We start from the raw sequence: 20000 nt of genomic DNA, 5'->3' as shown, positions 1-20000 counted from the left end.
TCAAAAATGAATGGAGCAGAATTAGGCCATTCGGCCCATCTAGTCTACTCCGCCATTCAATCAGGGCTGATCTATCTTCTACTCTTAACCCTGTTCCCCTGCCTCCGCCCCATAACCCCCGACACCCGTACTAATCAAGAATCTATCTCTGTCTTAAAAATATCAACCGACTTGGCCTCCGCAGCCGTCTGTGGCGATGAATTCCACAGATTCACCACCCTCTGACTAAAGAAATTCCTCCTCTTCTCCTTCCTAAAGAAGCGTCCTTTTATTCTGAGGCTGTGCCCTCTGATCTTAGACTCTCCCACTAGTGGAAACATCCTCTCCACATCCACTCTATCCAGGCCTTTCACTATTCTGTAAGTTTCAATGAGGTCTTCCCTCAACCATCTAAACTCCAGTGAGTACAGGCCCGGTGCTGTCAGATGCTCATCATATGTTAACTTGTTATTTGCGTTTGTGCATTAAGGTGCAGTGATGTTTTTCTGGCCCACATACAGGGGAGATGTAAGGACTGTGGTTGGGGTGTGGACATGGTGCTGGCTGGCTACGACTGTTTGGTTGGGGCATTCTTACTGCTGCACCTCGAAGCCTCCATTTGTTCAGGTACGTCAGCACGAGATGCCATTGGGCCTTCCTTCTCCGCAAGCACCGGGTAGTGCTGCTGCCTCACAGCCGCCAGAGACCCGGGTTCGATCCTGACTACGGGCGCTGTCTGTACAGAGTTTGTACGTTCTCCCCGTGACCTCATGGGTTTTCTCCAGGAGCTCCGGTTTCCTACGACACTCCAAACACGTACAGGTTTGTAGGTTAATTGGTTTTGGTAAAGATTGTAAATTATCCCTAGTGTGTGTAGGATAGTGTTAGTGAGCGGGGATCGCAGGTCGGCAGGTTAGATTATGGTAGTTTATGTGAGGTGTATCCCATCATGGAGTTGTGATCTGGGTCGCGGTGTGTTATTGATCCATTGTTATTGATCCGTGATACTGTTGTTGCAGAGATGGTGAAGCCGTTTGCTTTGATCAACGGGCGCCCGCGGCCAGTGGTGACGCTGGAGGAGAACGCACCCCGTGAGTTCACCTGTCGCATGGAGGGCTGGAAGTCAGTGCCCGTTGTCACCTGGTACCTGAATGGCAAGAGGCAGGAGAGTAATCAGACGGTGCTGGTGCCCAGCTCCAGTGAGAGCAGCAACAGCAGCTTCAGCACCTTCATCATCACCACCCGTCGCAAGGACAAGGAGCTCAACTGCTCCGCCACTGACCCGGTCAACGGCAAGACTCAGAACGCCAGCGTCATCCTCAACGTGCAATGTGAGTACCACCCTGCCTGGCACTGCGCGGGCATCGTTTGGCCGCGCGGGGCCGGTCCCACTTAGAAGAGCGGAGGGGTATGTAGTTGTGCGCGATATCACGCAGGGCTCCGAAATGTTTGTAGTGAACAAAATCTTCGCTCGCCAATGGTCTGTCCCACTTTGGCCATCAGTTACAACTACACACCCCTCCGCTCTTGTACGTTGGACCAGCCCCGCGCGACCATACGATGCCCGTACGCCTCAACGCGACCACGAGGTCGCGTAATCTGCGTGCCAAGGACACGTAAGTGGGACAGGCCCTTTAGACTTTAGAGACACAAGGTGGAACAGGCCCTTGACAATAGTCTACAGGATAGTTCATAGTAGATGATGTGAGTGTTTGTCAGCATGGACTTGTGATGCTGCCCAGCGATCCACCCATACACACACGCACACGCACGCACACACACACACACGCACACACACACACGCACACACACACACACACACACACACACACACACACACACACACACACACACACACACACACACGCACACACACACATACACGCGCACACACACATACACACGCGCACACACACACACACACACGCACACACACACACACACACACACACACACACACACCACACACACACACACGCGCACACACACGCGCACACCCACACACACACACACACACACGCACACACACGCGCACACACACACATACACGCGCACACACACACACACACACGCACACACACACACACACACACACACACACACACACACACACACACACACATACATACACACCACACACACACACACACACACACACACACACACACACACACACACACACACGGGACAGATTACAATCTTTACCAAAGACAATTTATCTACTATCCTGCACGTCGTTGGAGTGTGGGAGGAAACCAGACGCTAGTTTGGGCCGGGCACGACTTCACTCCTTGCAGCGCATGAGGCTGAGTCTTCCTTCACCCAGGGTCGGGGATCAAAAACTAGAGGGCATAGGTTAAAGGTGAGAGGGAAAGGTTTAAAAGGGACCCGAGGGGCAACGTTTTCATGCATAGGGTGGTGGGTTTATGGAAGGTGCTGCCTGAGCCGGTAGTTGCAGCAAATACAATAACTACATTGAAAAGACATTGGGTCAGGTACATGGATATGAAAATCTGGGTCCTACATGGGCAAATAGTGTAGATGGGGCATCTTGATTAGCACAGGCATGCTGGGCCGAAGAGCCTATTTCTGTTGTTTATGACTCTGTGACTCTGTCCTGTAAATTTAAATTTGTGAAAAATCTAACTGAGGAAAAATAGTTCTCTCTTTCTCCACAAAATGGCAGCGTTGAACCACTCAGAGCAAGGTTAAGACCATTAACTAACCGTACACTGAGTGGAGAATGTACAAAGGGATGTCGGGCAGTGGAGATAACTAACTAAGCACGGCTTGAACCGGGACCTTGGTGAATGTGGAATCTGCCACAACGTGCCCAGGCCATTGTGATGTCACCAGAGAGGGAGTTGGCTGGAAAAAGCGCGGCTTCATCTGAATAAAACGACAGCAGGAATATTAAAGGACGACTTCATTAAAATGCAAATGTACAACTGGTACAAGGAAAATCAATCAAGATTATTATTATTGGTGAAAATAAATGAAAGGTGCAAACCACCAAGACATAGAAAACCACTGTGGTGTCAAACTGCAATTGGGAAGCGTTGAGCTGCAGTAAGTTGTAGGCTCATCTCATCCCCACTCATCACCTTCCATAGGACTGCCTGGGTCTTGACTCTTTGTTAGTTAGTTGGTTAGTTAATTAGTTGATTGGTTGGTTGGTTAGTTAGTTGGTTAATTGGTTAGTTAATTAGTTGGTTAGTTAGTTAATTAGGTAGTTAGTTAGTTGGTTGATTGGTTGGTTAGTTAGTTGGTTAATTGGTTAGTTAGTTAGTTGGTTAGTTAGTTAATCAGGTAGTTAGTTAGTTAGTTAGTTGGTTGATTGGTTGGTTAGTTAGTTGGTTAGTTAGTTAGCTAGTTAGTTAGTTAGTTAGTTAGTTAGTTAGTTAGTTAGTTAGTTAGCTGGGTTTATTGTCACGTGTACTGAGGTACAGTGAAAAGTTTTTGTTGAGGTGCTATCCAGTCAGCAGACTATCAATTGAGCAAACACCTGTCCACATCTTGCTGTTATTGGCAGCCATTTACAGTTGAGGTCCTGAGCTGACGAATATCCTTTTATCAGACATTCCGTCACCTCTCCTGATAATTCCACCTTTAGACTTGCTTCATCTTTTGTTCTCTGTTTATACACCGAGAGGAATCGAGGACCAGAGGACATAGGTGTATGGAACGAGCTGCCAGAGGAGGTAGTTGAGGCAGGGACTATCCTAATGTTTAAGAAACAGTTAGTCAGGTACATGGATAGGACAGGTTTGGAGGGGTATGGGCCAAGCGTGGGCAGGTGGGACTGGTGTAGTTGGGACATGTTGGCCGGTGTGGGCAGGTTGGGCTGTAGGGCCTGTTTCCACACTGTATCACTCTGTGACTCTAAGTGTACAGGGCAGGCAGACAGTGCCGGTCTAACTCCTTGCTTCCCGTCTATTTCCCGCAGTTAAACCTGAGGTTGTCCGCATGGATGCTGAGTATAAGGAGCACAATGACTCGGGGCTGTTCCTGGCTCTGTTTGTCCTGGTCCGTGCAAACCCTCCTGCAACAATCACCTGGGTGGATGAGAGTGGCGCAGTGATTGTCAACACTTCCAACTTCATGATCTTGGACACCAAGAGTTACCCATGGTTGACCAACCACACGGTGCATGTGCAGCTAACCAGCCTGGCCAAGAACTATTCCTTCACCGCCGGCAACCAGTTTGGTGTCACCAACTCTTCCATCGGCTTTCATGGTAAAGGAAAAGCTCGGGGAACACGGCTCCCCTCTAACACTATCCCAAGTAAAGTGTTCTGTCGGCACAGCTTAGGACAGGCAGCATTGAGTTGTGGATGATTCATGGATAGAGTCAAGAAATTATAATTGTCATATGTGTAACAATCGAATAATGAAACTCTTCATGGGCCTGGAAACACAATATATACATAATATATAATTTTAAAAAATCAACAAATTCGCAACCCCAATTCTAATGCAAAAGCCTGAGGTCCTGAGGTCCTTAGTCCAACCAAATACAGCCCATATTTGATAGTTTAGTCAATATTGTGTAAGAAGATGATGTTGTTGGGAAGAAACTCTATTTGAACCTGGTGGGCATGGTTTTCAGACTCCTGTACCTTCTTCCCAACGAGCGGAGTGAAGTGAGACCTGGCCAGGGTGGTGTGGGTCAATGACGATGTTGGCTGCCTTTATGAGGCAGTGACTCCTGTAGATGGATACACGTGATGGACCGGGCAGTGTCCACCACTGTAATATCCAACTTTACTGGGTGGACGAGTTGCTGGACCAGGTCAAGATGCAGCTAACATCCGCTCTACGGACATCTGCAATATTTTACCCATTGACTGTCCCATGAATCTCATTTCATTCTCCACACGTTCTGATCAACTGGCCCCAGACTCCACCACTCACCTACACACCAGGTACAATTTACATTTAACCCACGGAGCCAAAAGCAATGACAATTCCACGTAGTTCTTGCACGATGTGATGAATCTGTACAGCAGCAACATGGCCATGCGTGGCCGTCTCCTCTGCCATAGGAGAATGGAATTTGCATCAACTCCTATTTATAATGACATAGAACATAGAGCAGTGTAGCACCAGAACAGGCCCTTCGACCCACCACATCGGTACCAAGCCTGATACCAGGATAAACTACTCTCATTTAGACAATAGACAAGACAATAGGTGCAGGAGTAGGCCATTTGGCCCTTCGAGCCAGCACCGCCATTCAATGTGATCATGGCTGATCATCCCCAATCAGTACCCCGTTCCTGCCTTCTCCCCATATCCCCTGACTCCGCTATTTTTAAGAGCCCTATCTAGCTCTCGCTTGAAAGCATCCAGAGAACCGGCCTCCACCGCCCTCTGAGGTAGAGAATTCCACAGACTCACAACTCTCTGCGAGAAAAAGTCTTTCCTCGTCTCCGTATAAATGTCTGCATATTATCCTTATCACACCGTGTGTCTACCTAAACGCTTCTTAGACACCATATTGTATCTGCCTTAACCACCACCCAGCTCTCTCCCACTTCAACGTTTAGAATGCATCATCCAAGCCGGTATTCCGTGCATTACTGAAGGTGCAATGCATGGTCCAAGTCGCCAACTTTGAACTAAGACGTTGATCTGAGACCACCTTTGCCGTGCCAGGTAGATGTGGGTGATCAGGTGGTTTTATTTCATAGAGCAGGAAGCTCCTCTACCTTGGCCAACAATTGTATCTTAATGACCAGCTCTAAAATAGACTCACTGGGACTTCTTCTTGTGTACGGCGTGCACAGCCTAACGTTGTTCTGTTTGATCTTGTGTTTGTGCACGCCAGGTTGATTGCATTCGTTGAAACAGAGTGGACCACGTGAAGGTTGCAATCTCCCACCCCCTCTCACCAGATTTATTCAAGAGAGAGTTAGGCTGAGCTTTTATTGTTAGCGGAATCAAGGAATATGGGGAGAAAGTAGGAACAAGGTACTGATTGTGGATGATCAGCCATGATCACAGTGAATGGCGGTGCTGGCACGAAGGGCCGAATGGCCTCCTCCTGCACCTATTGTCTATGTTTCTATGTGATTCCTACACTGTTGTCCATGGGATCATGTAACAGGTGGCAATGATGGTAATACAGGAGCACCTGGCTGGAGGTCACGTGTGTTGAGATGAGCTACAACCAGGGTTTGTGGGCTTTGGGTTGATGTGGGGGTGAGCACGGTGACTCTTGGCTTCATCTTCTCCCCTCTTGCCTCCAGGGTTTCTCCATGCTCGTGTGGAAGTGCCCATGTTGGTCATTCTCCTCGGCGGAGGCCTGGGCTTCCTGGCCATCCTGCTCCTGAACATCATGGTGCTGTGTATCATCTACCGCAGGAAGGAGAGCGCAGGTAAGACACCAGGTGCAGGTGTGGGGCAGTGACACCAGGTGCAGGTGTGGGGCAGTGACACCTGTGGTGCAGGTGTGGGGCAGTGACACCTGTGGTGCAGGTGTGGGGCAGTGACACCAGGTGCAGGTGTGGGGCAGTGACACCTGTGGTGCAGGTGTGGGGCATTAACACCTATGGTGCAGGTGTGGGGCATTAACACCTGTGGTGCAGGTGTGGGGCAGTGACACCAGGTGCAGGTGTGGGGCATGGACACCTGTGGTGCAGGTGTGGGGCATTAACACCTATGGTGCAGGTGTGGGGCATTAACACACTGTGGTGCAGGTGTGGGGCAGTGACACCAGGTGCAGGTGTGGGGCAGTGACACCTGGTGCAGGTGTGGGGCATTAACACCAGGTGCTGGTGTGGGGCATTAACACCAGGTGCAGGTGTGGGGCATTGACACCTGTGGTGCAGGTGTGGGGCATTGACACCAGGTGCAGGTGTGGGGCATTGACACCAGGTGCAGGTGTGGGGCATTGACACCTGTGGTGCAGGTGTGGGGCAGTGACACCAGGTGCAGGTGTGGGATAGTGACACCTGGTGCAGGTGTGGGGCATTGACACCTGTGGTGCAGGTGTGGGGCAGTGACACCTGTGGTGCAGGTGTGGGGCACTGACACCAGGTGCAGGTGTGGGATAGTGACACCTGGTGCAGGTGTGGGGCATTGACACCTGTGGTGCAGGTGTGGGGCAGTGACACCTGTGGTGCAGGAAGGAACTGCAGATGCTGGTTTAAACCAAAGATAGACACTAACTGCTGGAGTAACTCAGCGGGACAGGCAGCATCTCTTGAGAGAAGGAATGGGTGACATTTTGGATCGAGACACTTCTTCAGACAGGTTAGGGATAATGGAAACGAGAGATATCGACGGTGATGTGGAGAGAGAAAGAACAATGAATGAAAGATGTGTAAAAAAGTATCAATGATAAAGTAAACGGGCCGTTATAAGCTGTTTGTAGCAAAGATCGTATAGTATCTTTGGTTTGTAGGGTGAAAATGAGAATCTAGTGCGAGTTGGGTGGGGGAAGGATAGAGAGAGAGGGAATGCATTTGTATCTTTGGTTTAAACCAGCATCTGTAGTTCCTTCTTACACATGAAATTGTAGAGATCTCAGTGAAACACTTTGATTGTGTGCTTTCCTGTCATATGCATGATAGACACTCACAAATAAAACAGGTAATGCAGAGAGAAAATTACTAGAGTGCAGAATGTAATGTTCCAGCTTCACAGTGTTACAGATACAAAGGGCAGATAAAATAAAAGCGCAAGGCTGGGATTGAGGTAGGTTGGAAGATCACAGACTCTGATAGGGATTTGCAGCAAATTCAACAACATTTTCTTTTCATTCTGTTTCAGATGTAAAACCCAGCAGTGACTCAGTGATTCACAGGTAATTCATTGACTTGATTGCTGTTGACTTTTCATCCTTCATTTCCTCCTCTGCCCTTTCTTAGTCCATGCCTAGACTTTGCAACGAGTTCAGCAAGTTGACCCAAGTCCCACACAGCCAGCTACCTCTATCCTGACTGACACCGTCCCTGTCACCCTCTCTCTTGTGTTTGCTGATCTGTAACGCCCGCCAGCTGGCAGTGTCTGCAGTTTATAGACCCCTCTCTAGTTTTCAACATCCACCTGAGATGTCCCAACTTTTCTGGAGCACCCCTGAAGTTGATGGCTCTGCCACAGAGTAGCTGGAGATAACTTGTGGACTTGCACAGAGAACATGCAAACTCCACATGGGCAGCAGTGGTGGTCAGGATCAAACGGGGCCTCCAGAACCTGTGAGGACACGACTCTACCAGCTGAACCTCTCTCTACATCGACCTGAGACTTGTCTGGTGATCACTGGACTGTCCTGGTCTGGTATGTGTTGACATAACACAGAGAAAACAAATTAATGTTCATCCCAGCCCCAATCATCTGACCCGTACTTGGGACACAAGGACCCTCGTTAGAGCCCATGTTAGAGTGCAGTGAGAAGATAACTGACCATGGACCACTGGCCAAGGCCATGTAGAGCCATGTAACAGGTAAACTCAGCGACTGGCCCTCCACAAAAGACAGACACAAAATGCTGGAGTAACTCAGCGGGACAGGCAGCATCTCTGGGTGACGTTTCAGGTCGAGACCCTTCTTCACACAGAGAGTCAGGGGAGGGGGAGACGAGAGATATAGACGGTGATGAGACGGTGACTGTCCCTCCACCCACCCACGTGACAGTGTGTACTGATTCCCGTAACTCTCTTGTGTGTTTGTCACTGCAGCGACTCAATGAATGTTAAATGTGATGAGGCACACATTCCCAGAGAGAGCATCTCGCTCCAGTCCAACGTCCACCTGGGTCATAATCAGGATGTTCACGGCCCCAACCAGCCCCTCACAGGTAAGCTGGAGACTGCCCCCATCTCCCCTGACCTCTGTCTGTCTTCATGGCTTAAAGGTTCGAGTAAAGGTGGGGATATTGTGTAGTTCTGGGCTTTGGAAGGTGCCGGCATGGAGCAGCTCGGCTTGCCAGAGCCTCGGAGAGAAAAACTAAAAAATGCTGGGAACATTCGGCAGGTCAGGCAGCACCTGTGGAAAGAGTGGGGGGAGGGGGGGGGGGATGGGAGCTTGTTGATGGGGTGTGACCAGCGCACCATTGACTACTGTTGATTTTCTGGAGACTTGGTTGGTTGGGGAGCGTGGCATCTGTAGGCAAGATGACAACGAGTCGAGATCCAGACGCACACAGAGACCTGGAGTGTTGTTGGACTATAGACAATGACGGGGAGGGGAGAGATCATGAGGAGATGTGAACCCAAGGATATTGGATGGAAATACAAAGGCATTGTTGGATTGGCCAGGAAAGGCTGGAGGAGGGGTGAACGAGGTTGGATGTTTATAACAGCATGGTTTTCCTGTCTTCAACAAAACACAAGTGTGAGTACAATTCTTATTTGGAGTTTCTGAGTGTTCGCTAACTGCTCTACATTTCCACTTGTAGAGACCGATGAAGCATCGAAGCATCTGTCTGACCACCAGGCAACGGGCAGTGATCTGTCTGGTCAAGAAAATGCTGCAGACACAGACCCGAAAGGTAAATGGTTACGTACGTACACCCCCCCCCCTCTCCCAGTCCCCAACCCAACCACCCCCCCCTCCCAGTCCCAACCCCACCCCCTGTCCCAGTCCCACCCCCACCCCCCTCTCCCACCCCACACACCCCCTCTCCCAGTCCCAACCCCCCACCCCCGTCCCAGTCCCAACCCCCACCCCCCTCTCCCAGTCCCACCCACCCACCCCCCACCCCCTCTCCCACCCCCACCCCCTCTCCCAGTCCCACCCCCCACCCCCTCCTCCCAGTCCCAACCCCCACCCCCTGTCCCAGTCCCAACCCCCCACCCCCTCTCCCAGTCCCACCCCCCACCCCCTCTCCCACCCCCACCCCCCTCTCCCAGTCCCAACCCCCACCCCCTCTCCCAGTCCCAACCCCCACCCCCTCTCCCAGTCCCACCCAGCCGAGAATTAGTGTTGCGGGTTCACGTTTACAAGAGAGACTCACAGTCTCGTGCCCAGAGTAGGTGAACCAAGGACTACAGGATTAGGCTTAAAATGAAGGGGAAAAGATTTAATTGGAATCTGAGGGGTAACTTTTTCACAGGGGGTGGGGGCCGGGGTGTATGGAACAAGCTGCCAGAGGAGGTAGTTGAGGCTGGGACTATCTCAACATTTAAGAAACAGTTGGACAGGTGCATGGATAGGACAGGTTTGGAGAGATATGGGCCAAGCGCAGGCAGGTGGGACATGCTGGTCGGTGTGGGCAAGTTGGGCTGAAGGGCCTGTGTCGTGCTGTATCACTGTATGAAGGGTTGAAGGAGGGGTTCATCCTCAGCGTGCGTGTGTGAACTCAGTCAGTGTGTGAACAGAAGCTCACTTCCAGGGAGATGGACTAATATTTACACACCAGTACCGGGCAGTGTGCTAACATTGATGTGTGTTCTCTGCTGTGGTTAATATTTGAAAGGTTTCTCCAGCAGCGTGATTATATTTACGGAGCTGATTGCGAGTGTGTTCATATTTTATACACGTTGCTATGTGTGTTGGTAGATACAGGAGACCTCCTGTAGTGTTGCATTGTCTGTGTGACAACTCCCAGAGCATGTTAACATTCATGGAAGAGACATCCATGGGAATAATAACAGGGCAGAGAAACATAGGTGAAGGAGGAGGCCATTCGGCCCTTCGAGCCAGCACCGCCATTCATTGTGATCGTGGCTGATCATCCACAATCAGTACCCCGTTCCTGCCTTCGCCCCATATTCCCTCGATTCCGCTAACCCCGAGCACCTTTGATAATATTGGCAAAGTCCCAGGCAGTGTAACAATATTGATTGGGAATCACTTTGGGAGTGTATTAGTATTTAAAGGAACAAGTGATGAAGTGGACATATATAAGGTGTTCTGCCCTCTGACACTGTAAGCTAGAGTTACTACCTTACAGTGCCAGAGACCCGGGTTCGATCCTGACTATGGGTGCTGTCTGTACGCAGTTTGTATGTTTGCCCCATTTCTTCCAGGATATTCAGTTCCCTCCCACACTCCAAAGACGTACAGGTTTGTAGGTTAATTGTCCCTAGTGTGTGGAGTAGTGCTAGCATGATCGCTGGTCGGCACAGACTCGGTGGGCCGAAGGGCCTGTTTCTCTAAATTATACTAAACACAGTGGCTTGTGCGGGCTGATCACAGACATGTGTTTCTGTATCCTGGCTGCAGGAGTCCATCGTTTCCCGATGTCCGGACACCTCTACAAAGTCTCCAGTTTGAGCAGCGATGAGATCTGGCTTTAGTACCATGGGTCATTTGGTCACGGCCTGAAGGACAAAGGCCTGCCATGAATGTGGGGACACGCACAGCCCCCCCCCCCAACATCCAGCGATACAGGATTACAACGTGCAACTTTAAACCCCAATCTCCAAACCTCCTGGTGCCTTGGAATGACTGGACGGACGGTCGGTGTAAGCACGCAAAGAATTCCGGGGGACAGTTCATCCGATCTAGTTATTCACTGAAGCAACAGCAGGCACTTTGGGTGAGGTTGCTCCCCTGTCCATTTTGAGCAGAAATTTAGATTCACAGAATTAAACCCTGTTGAAGGGCCTTCATCTTGTGACAGTTTGAATGTACTTCCCAATTAATCTGGCCTGCCCCAATTTTGTTCCCAAACCTGAGATCCACTTTCTGTATCTTTCTCTTTGCTTTTCCTTTTGTACCAGTTTGACTTGATGTGGTGTTGCAGTAAGCCCTCGTTGTAGGGGAACATCGGGAGGGGAACGGTCCGAGTTACTGATGTCCATTATAACTGAGTGAGGGATTATCATTGTGTAAGTAGCAGAAACATACAACAGCAGCTGCTGGTTAATGCACAGAGTGCTGGAGTAACTCAGCGGGTCAGGCAGCATCTATGGAGCTAAGGAAATAGGCAACGTTTCGGGCCGAAACCCATAAGGGTTTCGGCCCGAAACGTTGCCTATTTCCAGAAGGATTTCGGTCCGAAACGTTGCCTATTTCCTTAGCTCCATAGATGCTGCTGCACCATAACTCAGTGGGTCAGGCAGCATCTGTGGAGAACATGGATAGGTGACGTTTCACAGAGTGCTGGAGTAACTCAGCGGGTCAGGCAGCATCTATGGAGCTAAGGAAATAGGCAACGTTTCGGGCCGAAACCCATAAGGGTTTCGGCCCGAAACGTTGCCTATTTCCAGAAGGATTTCGGTCCGAAACGTTGCCTATTTCCTTAGCTCCATAGATGCTGCTGCACCATAACTGAGTGGGTCAGGCAGCATCTGTGGAGAACATGGATAGGTGACGTTTCACAGAGTGCTGGAGTAACTCAGTGGGTCAGGCAGCATCTGTGGAGAACATGGATAGGTGACGTTTCACAGAGTGCTGGAGTAACTCAGCGGGTCAGGTAGCATCTATGGAGAACATGGATAGGTGACGTTTCACAGAGTGCTGGAGTAACTCAGTGGGTCAGGCAGCATCTGTGGAGAACATGGATAGGTGACGTTTCACAGAGTGCTGGAGTAACTCAGCGGGTCAGGCAGCATCTGTGGAGAACATGGATAGGTGACGTTTTGGGTCGGGACCTTGGTCTGGTCCTGGAGCCTGGAATCCAGGTGAGTTGCCAGCCCCGGCTCGCTGGTGGTCGGGGGGGAGGGGGAGGGGTGAGGATGGGCGGAGTCGATGGTCGATGGTCGATGGTCGCTGCCCACGGGCGGCCAGAGTGCAGGTGAGGGTCAGCGGTGGGGGGGTGGAGGCAGGAGTGGCCCTGAAAGTGACCGCAGTAGGTCTGTCCAGGTGGCGGCACTAGCCTGGGGTAGCGGGTGCGGCTAGTGGCCGGAGAAGTGGCTGTCGGTAGGTCAGTCCGCTATAACCAAAATCCACCATTCGTTGGTCCATTAAAAAGGTTTACTCTACCTGATTGAATATCACACAAAGCGTTTCACTGTACATATACAATAATAGAAACATAGAAATTAGGTGCAGGAGTAGAGGCCATTTGGCCCTTCGAGCCTGCACCGCCATTCAATATGATCATGGCTGATCATCCAACTCAGTATCCCGTACCTGCCTTCTCTCCATACCCCCTGATCCCCTTTAGCCACAAGGGCCACAACTAACTCCCTCTTAAATATAGCCAATGAACTGGCCTCAACTACCCTCTGTGGCAGAGAGTTCCAGAGATTCACCACTCTCTGTGTGAAAAAAGTTCTTCTCATCTAGGTTTTAAAGGATTTCCCCCTTATCCTTAAGCTGTGACCCCTTGTCCTGGACTTCCCCAACATCGGGAACAATCTTCCTGCATCTAGCCTGTCCAACCCCTTAAGAATTTTGTAAGTTTCTATAAGATATAATAAACCTAAACTTTGTAGACAAAATTGCTGGAGAAACTCAGCGGGTGTGGCAGCATCTATGGAGCGAAGGAAATAGGCAACGTTTCAGCCCGAAACGTTGCCTATTTCCTTCGCTCCATAGATGCTGCCGCACCCGCTGAGTTTCTCCAGCAATTTTGTCCACCTTCGATACTCCAGCATCTGCAGTTCCTTCTTAAACCTAAACTCTGTCCTGGTTTGCCCCCAAAAAGGTTTGCAAATGACACTACATCCATGTACATAACCCAGCTGCCTTTTTAAAAAAAGTTGTCAGTGAATTTGCTTCCCCACCTTCTTTAAGAACGTATTTTGAGGGTCACGATTGGTTGCAAAATAAATACCAAGTCTCCCAATCATCACAAGGTGTAACCAGGCCCTTCGGCCCAACTTGCCCATGCTGACTGTTGCTGGCTCTTGTGCCTATGGATGTGGCAGCTTCCTGGCAGCTCCATGATCCCTGGTTCTCATCTTGTACATCTCCTCTCTGCATCTCTAAGGCCTTGACCACAAGAAATGATTCTTGTTTTCTTTAAGCACATTCACTAGGTTTTTTTTAAACACACAATGGCAAAGTGCTGGAGGAACTCAGCGGGACAGGCAGCATCTCTGGAGACAAGGAATGGGTGACGTTTTGGAAGAAGGATCTCGACCTGAATCGTCACCCATTCCTTCTCTCAAGAGATGCTGCCTGTCCCGCTGAGTTACTCCAGCATTTTGTGTCTGCCTTTGATTTAAACCAGCATCTGCAGTTCTTTCCAATACAAGATTTCATCAACATCATTTTCAAGCCTAGGATTTCTACAAGAGCTATGGGTACCATCTGAAAATTCCTCTCCAAATCACATACCAGCCTAATTGGCAAATACATTGCTGAATAATGGGGTATAATCCTTAATAAACAGGTTCTCGGTCGAGACCCTTCTTCAGACTGGCGTGACGGGTTCCAGGCCTGAGTTACAGTCTCTTCCTCTATGTCCTCGACCCCCATCGAATGACCCGATCACAAATACCCTGTGAGGTTCACAGTGCGTTCCCTCTATAGAATAATGTTATAGATGGCCATCAGCAACGTTCTGTGTTCTCACCCTCTATCCTCAGTGGCACGAAATCTTTCCAAATCTGTCTTTCAAAAGTCAACATTGTTTTGCGTTCCTTAGTACATATTTTTCTACATTTTTATGCACATTTTCTCTTGGCAGGAAGAATGCTTTTAGTAGAGGGGAGTGAAACACTGTCAAATTGTATGTTATAGTTCATTCTTGGGGTGTGGGCATGTATTGGCTGTCCTGAATGTCCCAGAACATGGTGGGGAGCCGACTTAATTCACCGTGTGTAGAGAGAGTGGAGCGTTCATGCCCAAATGATCAAAGCAAGCGATGGCAGCAGATCCAACGCTTACAGATCACGTCTGGAAACATCAAGACATACAAAGTGCTTGGTTGGATTTGGTGGCAATGAAGATGTTTGTGTTGACCCTGGAGCTCATAAACGTTCTACGTAGAGAGCTAGCTGAAATATTGGGGAGCAGGGGAGTGCTAATGTTAGATTGGACAGTAGCATCTTGCCTATAGAACCGTGGAAGGTAGGAAGGCTCACATTTGAGAGACCCTGGGAAAGAGAGGACTTGATTTGGAAATTGAGATGACCCTATTGTAGATACAATGCGATGCAATGAAGCTTTGGAGAAATAGCACAGAAACGTTCTGAAGGCCGCTGGCTAGAGTGGTTTTATTAACTCGGGAGAGAGTTGGGTGTTGGAATTGAGAAAGGTTCATCATTTAACAGTTGTGTTCCTGAAGAACTAAATCACTCAGCCCTCGGGATGCTGGCCACATCAGCAGAACACAGACTAAAGACAAGCACAAGGGGAAAGCCCTGTGAACACCATCCAACTTATACCCAGTGTCTGAGACAGAGGCAGGGCTCAGAGGAACACTGGAGTTTAGAAACTGGGAAAGGGTTTGAGGGACTGTGCAGAGATTGTGGGAAGGGAGAAGATGAAGGTGGGAGATGGAGGGGAACAGGAAGAAAGCTGGAGGTTGTAGATGACAGGAAGGGGAACAATTGCAGTCCCACATATTAGTTGGGACTCCATAAACCACTTCTGCTTTTTGATATTCAGCGGATGAAGAATGTTTCTAATTGACAATGAATGTGTTGGGAATGTATGTTAATGAAGTGCATGCAATATTACAGCAGGTCTGACAATGGTTTAATGCAGATGCCAAACAATTGGTAGATATGCTTAAGGTGCTGCCATTTATTGTATTCATATTGTTTAATAATGCAAGATTATATCTCTGTTTTATATATATATATATATTAAATTAAAACATGATGCTGTGAATCTGGTAATACTTCGGTAAATAGATCTCTAAACTTGATCAGCCATGGTCGGATGGTGGAGTAGACTCAATGGGCCGAATGGCCTTATTCTGCTCCTGTGTCTTATGGCCATGATATAATTAAACATATATAATAATGCCACAAACCATAATATTTCAAGCATTAAGCAGATGTGACTGCTTTGTTAATATGTCTCATGTAACAAAGATTGAAACAGCTGGACACAGTGCTGGAGTAACTCAGCGGGTCAGGCAGCATCTCTGGAGAAAATGAATAGGTGATGTTTCAGGTCGAGATCCTTCTTCAGACTGGAAGATGTGTGTGTGTGTGTGGGGGGGGGGGGGGGGGGGGGGGGGGAGAGAGGTGGGGAACCAAAGATCCAAAAGCTGCAAGATCTGGGTCAGTCCCAGGATATATTTCTTACAGTATACATTGTTGGACATCAACATTTACCTTTAACATCGACGAGAGTTTCTATCTGCACTGCAGGAATGTTTATAAAACAAATCTGGCCATTTAAAAAGCTCTTAGGTCACAGAGACATAGAGCATTTGGGAGCCAGAGCACGCTCGGCTGGGAGTTTTGGTGGTGCCCTTTATATGGAGACTCTTTGCATAACTTGGTTATGCAAAATAAATAATATCACTGTGACTTGCCACATGTGGGATGACAGATGGCGCAATGGGCTAAGTGTTCGGCTGGCGACCGGATGGTAGCCGGTTCGAATCCCGCTTGGAGTGCATACTGTCGTTGTGTCCTTGGGGCAAGACACTTCACCCATCTTTGCCTGTGTGTAATGTAATGTAATTATGTGAAGCACTTTGGGGTCAATGCAAGTTGACTAAAAATGTGCTATATAAATAATATTATTATTATTATTATTACATGTGACAAAGTATACATTCATTCATTCATTTAATCATTCATTCATTCATTCATTTATTCGAGGAGCTGCAGTGCAATGGCGGGGGCCGATGGAGAACATCTCAGTTAGCTACTGGTGGAGTGTGGTGGTGACTGTGTTACTGGTCAAGGTTGCAACAGCTGGAGAGGTGAAGCAACAACTCTACTGAGTGTGTCAGTGGGGCCACAGAGGAAGGACTGGAGAATCTTCGTAGTGACTTGAATTTGAAGTCCTAGCTTTACCTTGAGTGCTGCCACAAAGACCATGAACACCTTGCCTCAGCTTTAGATAGTGTTGGAGCAGGGCTGGAGATCTGGCTGGTCATCGGAGGTTGCCGACAATCTCTCAGTCATCTGGTTGAACCAAGGACAGTGCAGACTGATTGTTATTAATGAACAATGGTCTCCTTGTGTATCGGGCAATAAAGGAATATTAAAAGTATTTGGGGTTATGAAAAATCAACTTTCTTTACCAATCAATTAAAACAACTCGTAGTTTCTGGGTAGACAAAAGTGTTGGAGAAACTCAGCGGGTGAGGCAGCATCTATGGAGCGAAGGAAATAGGCAACGTTTTGGGTCGAAACCCTTCTTCAGACCGAAAGGTTCCCTATTTCCATCGCTCAATAGATACTGCCTCACCCGCTGAGTTTCTCCAGAATTTTTGTCTACCTTCGATTTTCCAGCATCTGCAGTTCTTTCTTAAACAGCTCATAGTTTCTGGGGTGAGGTTAATACCTGTGTTATTTCCTTTTCACTTTGAAGCCTGTTTTGTGTGAATTCACTCTAAATCCTACCCCTTGGACTGGCATCCATTGTGCAGGTGCTCAGGTGAGGCGTCACTGACTCCTATATACCTGTTGTACCAAATATCACCATGAGAGGGTACCCTGGGTCCAAACGCATCCACTCCAGTTGCTACACACAATGTATGTCCACAAATTGGATCTATTTACATATACGTTGACACACCTGCTTGGTGCACCATCTCGCTCCTTCTCCCCCTAGACGGAGCAAAGATACAGTTCTCCTGGTGCTCATCTGTCACCCCAACAGCCTCCATCTTCCCACATTTCCGTCACCTCCAGTGTGGTCCCACCACTTGCCACATCCTCCCATCTGCCCCCCTTCCTGCAGAGACCACTCCCTCCACAACTCCTTGGTTCACTCATACCCTGACTCAAGATTGTTAAGGGCTTGGACACGCTAGAGGCAGGAAACAAGTTCCCGATGTTGGGGGAGTCCAGAACCAGGGGCCACAGTTTAAGAATAAGGGGTACACCATTTAGAACGGAGATGAGGAAACACTTTTTCTCACAGAGAGTGGCGAGTCTGTGGAATTCTCTGCCTCAGAGGGCGGTGGAGGCTGGTTCTCTGGATGCTTTCAAGAGAGAGCTAGATAGGGCTCTTAAAAATAGCAGAGTCGGGGGATATGGGGAGAAGGCAGGAACGAGGTACTGATTGGGGATGATCAGCCATGATCACATTGAATGGCTGATTTCAAAGGACCAAATGGCCTACTCCTGCACCTATTGTCTATTGTCTATTGCCACCCAAACCATCCCCTCCCCAGGTAGTTTCCCCTGCAACCAAAGGAGATGTCACTTGTCTCTATACCTTCTCCATCACCTCCAGCCAGGGACCTCAAGAGACCTTCCAGGTGAGACAGAGATTCAGGTGCACCTCCTCTAACCTCATCTACTGCATCGGTGTTACCAATGTGGACTCCTGTACATCGGTGAGACCAAACATAAGACTCGGTCCACCAAGGCCCACTGGATGTGCCGGTTGTTAACTATTTTAACTCCCCCTCCCATTCCCAATCTGACCTTTCTGTCCTGGGCCTCCTCCATTGTCAGAGTGAGGCCCAGCACAAATTGGCGGAACAGCTCCTCATATTTCGCTTGGGCTGCTTACACCCCAGCGGTATGAACATTGACTACTCTAACTTCAGGTAGCCCTTTCTTTCTCTCCCCATCCCCACCCCCTTCTCAGTTCTCCCACTAGTCTTACTGTCTCCCTCGGGGGATGTGTAACATTTTATCGTATGGTATCATGAGGAAGGAAAACATTTAAAATGATTGTTTTCATTAGATACCCAATTTAATTAGATACCCACCCAGCCCTCAGTAACTTTCTCAGTAGTGTCAATAAACACTGATTTAGTATTGAACTACATTATTGTGCATTACATTACATAACTTGGTAAAACTTGCACATTAGTTTCAAGTTGTCACTCATTGTCCTTGTTACATGAAAGCTTTTTAACTCCTTGATACATGGGAACAGACTGAAGCATCTATGGAGTTTCACAGACTGAGGCATCTATGGAGACCCTTTGGGTCTCGACTCGAAACGTCACCTATTCCTTCGCTCCATAAATGCTGTCTCACCCGCTGAGTTTCTCCAGCAATTTTGCCTGCCTTCGATTTTTCCAGCATCTGCAATTCTTTCTTAACCACCTCACAGTCTGAAGCATTGGAATGGGATGGAAGGGAAGGTTTGCTCCACATTTACTTCCATCTGCTTGTCACGAACCATCCTCCTGTTTTGTCATTAATGTATTATTATTATTATTATTATTATTAATGTTTAGTGTTTTCTGAGCCATTCGTAACTGTCACTGTATGTCATGTTGTTACTTGTGGACGGAGCACCAAGGCAAATTCCTTGTATGTGAATACTTGGCCAATAAACTTACTTACTTATAATCTTATTCACTGCAGATGTTTTGGAAGTGAAGTTGGGGTCATTTGTCTTATGTAATGAATGTACCTCAGAACAGAGAATAATCGCACATTCATTGAATCATTGCATTCCACAAATTGTGCTGCAATTGTGCTTACATAAGGCCAATTGTCTCCACACCTTCGCTAGACTTCAATGCTTGAGGAATGTTAGAACTCTGGGACATTTGCGTTTGATAAATGTCATTGAATTATAAAAGGCAATGAAGGTCAGAATCCTTCAGATATGGTTTACATAACTGTCCTGTTCACTAGTAGTTTTAATTATAGTCCATAATAATGATGTATGTCATGATTGATGGTCATTTGGACAATTGATCTGGTTAACTGTGGCTGTTGAATGGGTATTGGTGTGGATTGGTGAAGACTGACGATGGCTTATGACCATGTGCCGTTTCATGGAGGAATTTTCATTTATTGATCTTTGGGCTGTGGGTGTTGCTGGAATGGTCCTCAACCCTTGGGAAGGCGGTGAGGAGCTCACCTTGGTGATGCTGCCACAGTGCTGGAGGGGAGGGAGGATCAGCAGGAATGAGGAAGCAGCAAGTCCTTCCACGTCAGGGTGGAGTGGGGCCACCTGCAGGGGTACATGCTGGTTGGGGTGTTCCCATGAACCTGCTGCCCTTGTACTTCCTGGTGGGAGAACTCACAGGGCTGGGCAGTGCTGGCAGAGTAGATGGATCTGGTGTTTAAGAA

General features: G+C 48.5%; 1 protein-coding gene across 1 annotated transcript in view; it reads left to right on the top strand.

Moving 5' to 3' along the window:
* LOC129712250 (transmembrane protein 25-like) overlaps window positions 1–11837 on the top strand; it is a 14538-nt gene extending 2701 nt beyond the window's left edge. The window contains exons 2-9 of the mRNA XM_055660528.1: window positions 501–606; window positions 999–1310; window positions 3926–4216; window positions 6231–6359; window positions 7756–7789; window positions 8664–8782; window positions 9383–9475; window positions 11152–11837. Coding sequence (XP_055516503.1) covers window positions 501–606; window positions 999–1310; window positions 3926–4216; window positions 6231–6359; window positions 7756–7789; window positions 8664–8782; window positions 9383–9475; window positions 11152–11225 — 1158 coding nt within the window. The 3' untranslated portion in view covers window positions 11226–11837. The remainder of the gene's footprint in view (window positions 1–500; window positions 607–998; window positions 1311–3925; window positions 4217–6230; window positions 6360–7755; window positions 7790–8663; window positions 8783–9382; window positions 9476–11151) is intronic.
* Window positions 11838–20000: the final 8163 nt, after the last annotated feature.

The sequence above is a fragment of the Leucoraja erinacea genome, chromosome 32 (assembly GCF_028641065.1).
Source record: "Leucoraja erinacea ecotype New England chromosome 32, Leri_hhj_1, whole genome shotgun sequence".
NCBI lineage: Eukaryota > Metazoa > Chordata > Chondrichthyes > Rajiformes > Rajidae > Leucoraja > Leucoraja erinaceus.
The sequence above is the reverse complement of the archived record's forward strand: the minus strand, read 5'-3'. Positions and strand labels throughout refer to the sequence as shown.